Source organism: Mesitornis unicolor, unplaced genomic scaffold (assembly GCF_000695765.1).
Source record: "Mesitornis unicolor isolate BGI_N332 unplaced genomic scaffold, ASM69576v1 scaffold8639, whole genome shotgun sequence".
In the NCBI taxonomy this organism is placed as follows: Eukaryota; Metazoa; Chordata; class Aves; order Mesitornithiformes; family Mesitornithidae; genus Mesitornis; species Mesitornis unicolor.
In genome coordinates, this window is record NW_010206572.1 from 16,099 (window position 1) to 25,687 (window position 9,589).

General features: G+C 45.7%; 1 protein-coding gene across 1 annotated transcript in view; it reads right to left on the reverse strand.

Annotated features, from left to right (window-relative positions):
• KLHL3 (kelch-like family member 3) overlaps positions 1 to 9,234 on the reverse strand; it is a gene marked incomplete at its 5' end in the record, with an annotated part of 18,554 nt that extends 9,320 nt beyond the window's left edge. The window contains 4 exons of the mRNA XM_010191815.1: positions 134 to 251; positions 3,497 to 3,646; positions 4,162 to 4,278; positions 9,125 to 9,234. Coding sequence (XP_010190117.1) covers positions 134 to 251; positions 3,497 to 3,646; positions 4,162 to 4,278; positions 9,125 to 9,234 — 495 coding nt within the window. The remainder of the gene's footprint in view (positions 1 to 133; positions 252 to 3,496; positions 3,647 to 4,161; positions 4,279 to 9,124) is intronic.
• Between the last annotated feature and the right edge of the window lie 355 nt (positions 9,235 to 9,589).

The window sequence follows — 9,589 nt, forward strand, 5'->3', positions numbered from 1 at the left end:
GAATGGCAAAAACAAAGAGCTGCATGAGGCCAGGGGCACAGAGGAAGGCCAAAGGGACAACTGAGAACATCCATCCAGCCCTGAGGAGCTCCACTGGGAAAACAAAAATGGTTACAGCAAGTGTTCCCGTTACCTGCTCTGCATCTCCGGGAGGGAAGCTCAGCAACCTGATCCCACCGTTCCTCCTCAAAATCATAGCACTCCACACTGCGAATGGCTTTGGGCGCTTGTCCGCCCACCACAATCATCACCTGCAGAGGGAAGATGAGAGCTAGAAAACCTCAGACACTAGCCTGGGCAGCTGCTCTCTGCAAAGAAACCATCGGCACAATGTGGCCCACTAAAGACCTCTGCAGGGAAGGGGGGGAAGTTATCTCTAATTTAATGCACGCTAAATATGGCAGCATCATTAACGATTCCTTTCCGTTTCTGAGGTGGGCAACCTGCCCCGTTTCCCCATGAAACACAATATCGCTTTGCACCACAGTATACTCAAGACTCACTGCAGAAGTATTTTTAAGAGAAGATGATCCCAGCATCATTTCCAGAGCCAGCCCACTGTTCAGTCATTATCTCCATGGTGGTGCTAAAAATAATCAATGCCACTTAGCAAATAAAACCTGACAGCTGTGTTGCCACCTGCAGGGAAGATGACACTTGGGGAAATCACCAGGACTATTATGACCTGGGGTGCTGGGCTGCTGAAGGAAGTGATTTCCCAGCTTCATTAAGGCTTTTGGCTGCAACATGTACTGATGCAAATCCGGTCATTAAACTCTAAATTCCCTACAGATAGGGAAGATCTATGTGAAGGTGATCAAGGGCAATCTCAGGAGCATGAGAACCAGTCTGCAAGGTGAGGCTAAAGGTCTGTGCAGCCCCAGACTTCACTCCCAGCAACAGCGAGCAGTGGATGCTGGTGGAAAAGTGAGAAGACTCTCAAGGGCTGTTCATCACTGCTAAGCCTCAGCTGGGCGCTGCAGACCAACACAGCAGCAACACACACACAGGCAGCGTCCAAACTACCTGCAGCTACAAACAACTCAACCTGCACTTTGTTCTGAACACATTTCCTTCGACCCTCCACAACTATCAAGAGTGAGGTTTTGCTCCCCTATCACAGGGAATCAGAAGGAGTAAACACTACCCGAGACAATCTGATTTTTACAAGGCCAAGGAGCTGGAAGCAAGATAACAAGGCTTCAAATATAGTCAAAGAGTAGATGGGAAACAGGCTTGAGCCTCTGCAAGGCAGCTGTAAGTAGCTGAGGGGATAAGATTGTCACTGAGGTCACCCGGTTAATAAACTCAACTCCAATCATGGTTGCTTTAAAAGCACAGAGCTAGAAAACAATTTAAAGAATTTGAAGAGTACAAAAACAGTGGATTGTTTGATCTACAAAGACGACAATGTGACACTAGAAAGCAAACAGTCTAAATTAGCAGCCTGGTTACTAGTTGTATAACAGTCTTCCATGGAAAGCTGCAGAGCTTCACACGATTACAGAATTAAGAGATTTCACAGCAGACAGTAATCCCTCTTCAGAGAGGCCAACAGACCAAATGAAAGTTTCTCAGTAAGAGGATTTCTGGAAGATCATCACCTTCTCCCCTTTCTTTACAGTTAAAAAGAACGGAGGAGAGACCTGCAGAAGATTTGGGTCTGCATTCACATAGGTCATGCTATAGACAATGTTGAGAACCTCTGAACTCGTGAGTTCACTGTTCATTTTAGCTTTAACTTCTTGAGTCCTTGAACAAGGGTCACATCAGCCCTTCACAATACCCCCAAAGTTATGTTCTACCAACATCTCGGTGACAGCAGGCAGAAAGGCACTACATGCCAACACACTCTGCAGAACCACAATTTCTCAATGGACGGTCCAATATCCACACATCTGAAATGCACAGATATCACAGAATATCAGGAGTTGGAAGGGACCTCGAAAGATCATCCAGTCCAACCCCCCTGCTAAAGCAAGATCACCTGGACCAGGTCACACAGGAACGCGTCCAGACAGGTTTTGAATGGCTCCAGAGAAGAAGACTCCACAACCTCTCTGGGCAGCCTGGGCCAGGTTGAACCTCAAGCTCAGGTTGAACCTCCTATGCTCCAGCTTGCTCCCATTGCCCCTTGTCCTGTCATTGGACATCACTGAGAAGAGCCTGGCTCCTTCCTCCTGACAGTCGCCCTTTACAAATTCATAAACATTAATGAGGTCTCCCCTCAGTCTCCTCTTCTCCAAACTAAAGAGACCCAGCTCCCTCAGCCACTCCTCATAAGGGAGATGCTCCACTCCCTTAATCATCTTTGTGGCCCTGCACTGGACTCTTTCAAGCAATTCCCTGTCTCTGAACTGAGGGGCCCAGAACTGAACACAATATTCCAAATGCAGTCTCACCAGGGCAGAGTAGAGGGGAAGGAGAACCTCTCTCGACCTACAACCACACCCCTTCTGATACACCCCAGGATGCCATCGGCCTTCTTGGCCGCAAGGGCACATTGCTGGCTCATGGTCATTCTGCTGTCCACCAACACCCCCAGGTCCTTTTCTGCCTGGCAGCTCCAGCCACTCATCCCCAAGCCTGTAGCGCTGCATGGGGTTATTGTGACCGAAGTGCAGGACCCGGCACTTGGCCTTGTTGAACCTCATACAGTTGGCCTCAGCCCATTGATTCGTCCATTGATTCAGATCTCATACATCAGACACACAGACCAAGCTCCCTATGATTTGTGTTTAGAAAATGAATACACTGTGGGCTTGATACCTTACAATCTCTGAAATGTTTATTAATAACTTCAGCGACAGTCTGTTGGGAGACATCATGACAAACTGCGTTCATCTCCGGGGAATGGGAAAAATAGCTTCTGTCATCATTTTTTTGCTTCACTAATGAAGTGGTGGCCAGAGCACCACACACCTGCAGGATAAATGCAGGGAGTAACAAGGAATATTTATTCAGTAGCTGCTTTGAGTCTACTGCAGTTTGCTTCAGACTTCCTGTCCACAGGTCTGGGTGCCGTTGCTTCCTCCTTTCCTGGCTTCTGATTATGGATACGGGAAAAGGAAAGACACCGACTGCAACTCTCCTCAGCAGGGCTCCAGCACAGCGCTACAAGCCCACAGAGGCCTCAGCCAGCCCCCGGAGCAGTACAGGCAGCTGCCTGCAGCCGCTGTTTCTTCACGGGTCAGTGATGGTCAAGCCACAGCTCCGGGAGCAGCAGCTGTCCACAAAACCACTTGTGGTGGACAAAACATGTCAAGAGCAGACCCTTGCCCCTGGGAGCAAAGATATTACTTCTCCTAAGGGTTTATTTAAGGTTAGCAAACTCAATTAAATATCCGTGGTAGGCACAGGCAATACCAGAAGAGGGAGTAAAACACTTCCAAGGACAATCATGGAGTTAATAAGAAGTACACAAGCTCCTTTCAAAGACAGAAAACGCTACCAGTAATATGATGTGAGGTGACAAAAAGTGACAAACTCTGCTTACCTTTGGCAGGCTGACGGGAGTCCTCGGCTTTGTTCTGGGATTCTTTATCAGTTGCCTTTGATCCAGAGGAAGCAAATGATATTTCATGGCCTCAATAAGGAAATCTTTACAGGTATTGTTATTCTTGATTAAAGCTTCTTCTTCAACTGTCTGAGAAGACATACACACATGAAAGATCATTTAAACTGAAGTACTTTGTGGCACAGGTCACAAGGAGCTTTGTAGAAAGAACATGAAACCTGGAATTTCTCTTTCAAAGAGCCAATGTAAAAAAAAAAATATGCAGAAGACAAACACAAACTTCCAGCTCTTCCCAAAGAAACACATACAGTAATATCCAAGCTCCTCACCTTCTTACAATATCACTCAAGAGTAGCAGTGCTCCCTCTATTTTCAGGGTGAAACATTCCAAGATATTAACTTTTAAATGCTTTCACAAAGAGGAGTAGGAGCTCCATGCTCAGCACTGCTGAGGTCACATTTACATGAAGGTTTCTGCACACACACACTGATTTCAGGGTCCACCCAGTTTTTCCTTTTATTTCTCTGTTTACAGACTCAGTGACATGCCAAATTACCCATCTCTGACACAAACAGCAAAGCCATTGATTAAGGAGCTACCAGCAGCTTGAGTGCAAGTACTGATGATTTATTTGCAGACTAACCTGTACAAGATAATCTCTGGGCAAAAGGGGTAGGCGAACATGCTCCATCAATTTAGCCATGTGCTCCAAGCGAGATTCCTTCTCATAATTTATCCAAGAGATAACCGCTTCAAAGACCTATACAAATAAAGTACAATTAAACAGAGAAGAGAGAACAGGCTTGCACAGTCACCTACCCAAAATCAGAAGCATTGTGATTTTACAACACAGCAGGAAGGAGGTGCAAGATCTCCATCAAACAGAAGGAAAAGTGATGACTGTGCATGGAGCACAAGCTCCACGGTAGCAAAGAAGTGAGCTGACCACGCATGTTAATAAACAACTTCACATCTAGATGTGCTGTATCGCTCTCCAAGCCAAGCATGTGTCCAGGACAATCATCTACCTCTTGGACATTAGCACTGGAAGGCAGCCAGGAAACTTAATTACCCTGCTGACATTTGCACTGGACATTATTCATGAAATCAGCTGCAACGATTACTCCTGATAACAGAGGTCTCCCCTCTCGAAGGAGTCTGGCCACATAGTAACTCACTATGTTCACCATCATATTTAATCACTGCACCACTTCCACCCCCCCCACCTCAAAAGCCAAGAAGTCTTCAGGACAAGTTCATCACCCGGGCAGAAAACACCTGTCTGCAGCCACACACACATTTCACCAATAAAAATACCCAGGTATTTCTGCAGGGAAACAAGGGCACACTGGACTTCTGGTCTGAACTAAAAATCTAGTTTTACTCCCAGATCCAACCGGTTTGGATAAGCATCCCAACTTCGACTCCATGACGAACTGAGCACAAACAAGCCCATGCAGCAGGAGCCACACAGAGCCCTCCACAGTGAACAGACACAGGCAGAAGCATCTTATGTGTGCTCCTGGCATGAATATGCATGTGCTTACATAACTGTGAGCCTCATCCTCCCAGAAGAAAGACCTAAAAATGTCAGCAGGAGCAGGAAAGGATTCCTGAAACACCCAGCAAGGCATGGAGAGGGACTGGTGCTGCCTCAAATGCTGCACAGCAGGATCTGGATCCTTGCAGTAGCATTTCCCCACAGAAACAGCATTAAATTCTGACCCTCAGCTCACATATACAGACAAAATTTCCCAAGTGCTCTCACAACCCAGTTACTGGTGGGGGGCTGAGCTCAGATCTCTCCTGCAGACACTGGCTGTCTCGTGCTTCCCCCAAAAAGCATCACTGGCCCTTGGCCCCAGCACACTTGGCTCATGCCCTTGGTTTCAACTTCCCTCCAGGGTTCACCAAACGGTCAGGCCAATTTGCACAAATAATTTTTTTTCTTTCTTTCTATCCTTATCACTCCCCAAGAAACCATTTTGTCTGGTCCAAGGTCACCAATTTAACAACATCAACCAGAACTGCGGGCATCATCTCACAGCTCCCAGTTGTTGCTGGCAAATGGATTTGTAGGAAGGCACCAGCAGGAGCATCCTCTCTCAAAGGAGAGGCAGAAGGGAAACGGGTTTCCTCCTCTTAGGCTAAACTCCGTACTTAAAAAAAGCTGTACAGCACCAGCCTCATTTCCTATGCCAACAAATGCTCTTGCTGAACTGTTTGGAATTCAGGACACTGCAATGAGGATTTAAGCAACACAACAGGGAGCTGTGTAATCAAACTCTAGAAAACGCAGAGGAAAATAACTACTGCAGAACCTCTAAGTATTTTTAAATGAAAATAAACAAGCAAACAATTTCACTTTTGCTACAAGGCATTTAAAGTAGAAACTAGGTTGTTGTCAGATTTTTAACTGCAAATGAGCAAGGAAGGAGCAGAAAGCAAATGTTTAGCCAACAAACATGTTTTTCATTAACCTCTTCTGCACAAATGCTGAGCTATAGAACAGGTCACAGGACTGGGACATACCCAGCTACAGACCATGAAGACACTGAACGAGTCTTAAAGGAAGGTAAAGCAAACGTGCACAAGGAATAAACTGCTTCCTCGGTGCTGGAAAGCACTCCTGATTTAGGCATACATTGACGCTACCCTGCCGTGCCTACTCTAAAAATAACAGAAATTTTTTACAAAATCAGATTCTGGCATCTTCCATTGGCTCAGATTCCAAATTTTATGAGAAGAGGGGAAAAAATCTTAATCTAAGACAGCAATATCTCTATTTAAAGGCCACATCTGTTGCCATGTCTGCCATGCCCTCCCTCCACATGCTGTGATCACTGCAGACCCTGAGCAGCTGCTGCCGCTCCTCCAGGAGCTGGGCTTTTCCAGCCACACACAACCCACTGCCGGGGTGCGATGAAACGAAGCAGTTCCCCAGCATGGCTTTATTTAGAGCACAGGCATGGGCTAGTTAGTGGCTGGCACCTGCCTGGCTGTAGGGGCAGTCCCAAGCTCAGGAAAAGCAGATTTCCCACTCTATGAGTTGAAGAGTCAAAGCCTGAAATATTCCCTTTCTGCACGCTACCTAAGCAAGGAGCAAGCCCAGATGTTTTCCCAGTCTCTTCAGCCAAAAATCTAGTTGTTAGATACTCCCAGGAGTGAGGGCCAAACTGTGCATCAGCTTCTACCGCATGTTAGCGGCATGAGACGATAAGTCAATTACAGGCCTCTATGTAAAATCCCCAATCCAAAAATCTCAACCCTTTAAAAAAATTTCTTTTGTCACTGTTCTGAGTTGGCAGGAGCCCTTTCTCAAGGGCTGAAAGCCCCTCCATTTCACACACATTAGTACTTGTGAATAAATATTTTTTCTAGTTTTACCTTGATTGCATACACTGTTGTAGTTAAAGAGCCAATTAGGTCAGGTACAGAAAGCATTGATAAAACTGTCTTCAGAGTACTCAACTATACCAAAAAGAGCAGGCAGGGACCAAAATAAACCTTTGACGTAGGCCCAAAGGGCCTGTGCAACTGCAGAGGCTGGCAACAACAAAGGGGAGACGGAGAGAAAGAAGGATAATCTTCGAATAATGGGGATAATCTTCAAATAATGTCACCATTTTACAATTAAAATAGATTTCTGTCATAGCAGACAATTTTTGTAGTCCTGATGGCCTAGGGATATAAGTATGTCAAAATTTGTGGAGATAAAGAATACATTTTATTAGGCCAATGGGTATTAGTTGGGGGGTGGTAGAGGAAGGGGAGAACACACAAGCGCTGGGGCACGCATGCCCTGAAGCATTATCAGGGCAGTGCACCCCTCCCTAGCCCTGCTGCCTTCTGGCCTGGCAGGACTCAGCTCTGACACCTCCCAAAGACCCAGAGATGGCAATGCTCTGGCTCACAGGAACAGGACCCTCTTGTGACATTTGGCTGAGACAATTTAGCTCTCAGATTTTTGAAGTATTTGCCTACTTACAACATCTTATTGCTTAAAACTAGCTATCTATTCATCACATGTGCACACGCATACACACAGATATGTATGTACAGATACACACACAAATACTTTTATATATATTTTTATATCATATACATCTCACACATTAGCAGATAGGAAGAAAACTGCTTGTCTGTCATGAAGCTAATACAAAACAGCAGCCTATGAGCCTGTCCTCAATTTTCAGCACTTCTTTGGACTCCGGCACATATTTCATGTTTCTGTTCCAATCTCTGCTTCTCTCCTATTATTTGTATCTGTTGTTTTGAACTTGCTTATGCTTACATTTCCTTCCACTGCCTCGCATTCTCCACTTTTACAATAAGCTAAAAAATACTGGTTTTGATTGTATAAGGCTCAGATGAGGGAGGGGAGCACTTTGATTTCTCTGGGCACAAGGCCAAGAAAAGCTTTTTAACAATGCTGCACAGGACTGGAAAAATTGGTTACTAAACTTGCACTTCCCTTTGCAGGCTGCTTGGCTCACACGAAGTGATTCTGCTGTGAGTTCATGCCTTTTGTTTTTTCCCTTTTTGGCCCTGCCTGTGTGGCACAGAGCAGCACCCCACCGAGACACCCACGCTAGCCCCATGCTTGTGGAAATGCACTCCCAAAGCCTCCAAGTTTGCTGGCTCGGGATCTGAATGAAGCATCGCTGCATTCACACCCCACGTGGTGTGGGTTTTCTGGCAAGCTTTACCCCCAAACACTCGCGTGTCTGCAGCTCAGAGGGGCTGAGCAAGATGGGTGCACACACCTGGATGCGGAGCCTGAGCACCTCAGTACAGAGCAGCAGCACCGAGCACACCCAGGTCCAGCTTCATCCCACCAAAATGCAGCCGTTCAACAGAGGTCCTGAAGAGATGAGCCACATAATCCTCAACTTCTCCTGTAGCCTTCCATAAGTGTCCATCTCCCCATAGCAACAATTTGGAGGCGAGCTGAAAGACTCGAGGCACAATATGCCTCCTCAGAAACCTGCTGCAAGTCATGGAAGAAGCCCACACCAGAGAAAGGGGCTGGACCTGGTGTTCACCAAGTGCCATAACCACTGGTCACCTTCCCTCCCAGGACTTCAGGCTGTACAAGGTGTGCTGAACGGTTGAACCATAAGACAACATGAACCAGTGCCTTTTTTCCCCCTCTTCCATTAAAAACACTGATGATGCTAGAAAAAAAATGTTTCTTTCCTTCTTTCTGGTTGCAGGCCTCCTTTGCTTGTGCAACAGAAGCCAATACACCTCCCTGGCCTAATGAAATTCACCTTTTTTTGAGGTTTTATGGCAGGTAATATGAGCTTTATACCAATAGCAGATGGGAGGGTCCTAGTTCTCCAGAGAGAGAAGGTATTTGTTTCTGTCCCCCAGGGCTTTTGGAAGAGATATCGATCTGAGAATCATTACTTCCTACAAAGAACAACCAAGTGAAGGTCATTTTCATGTGTTTTAAGGATTCACATTATTTTTAGTTTTCCTTTCCACATGAGTTCTGTAGGAAAACGGCCCCTACAGAGCATAACATGAGAACAGTTCCCGAAGTAAGATCTAGAAACATTCCAGCATTCTTTCATTCACTGTTGCTATAAAATTTACTGTACCTTTTCTTCAGAGGAGACTGTGAGCTTGTCACTTGATATTAAACTGCAAACCTGGTCCAGACTAAGGCTAAGAAATTCTTCTCCTAGCATCACCTCAGGAAAGTGCTGCTCTGTTCAACAAATGAAAAGGGGGAATAGAAAATTATAAAGAAATCCGTGCTTTAAGTCAATGGAAGGACTACAGCATTATTACAGCTCTGAGCACCCGAGAGAAACACCACACTGACTGCATGGCAGAACAGAAGCAGAAAACAGGCTCAGAGCAGGTTAAAGAAATTTGATTTTATTTCCAGTAACACAATCCCCATGAGACACTGTCATAAATGACACTAATCGGGAACTTAACTTTCTGCAAAGCCACGAAGTGTTTGCCAGCGACAAATACAATTAGAAATGGCAACTGAGGAAGAAAAAAGTGCCAATGCCTTTCTGAAGTAGTAAATAACCTGGCCACCTCAAGATTCA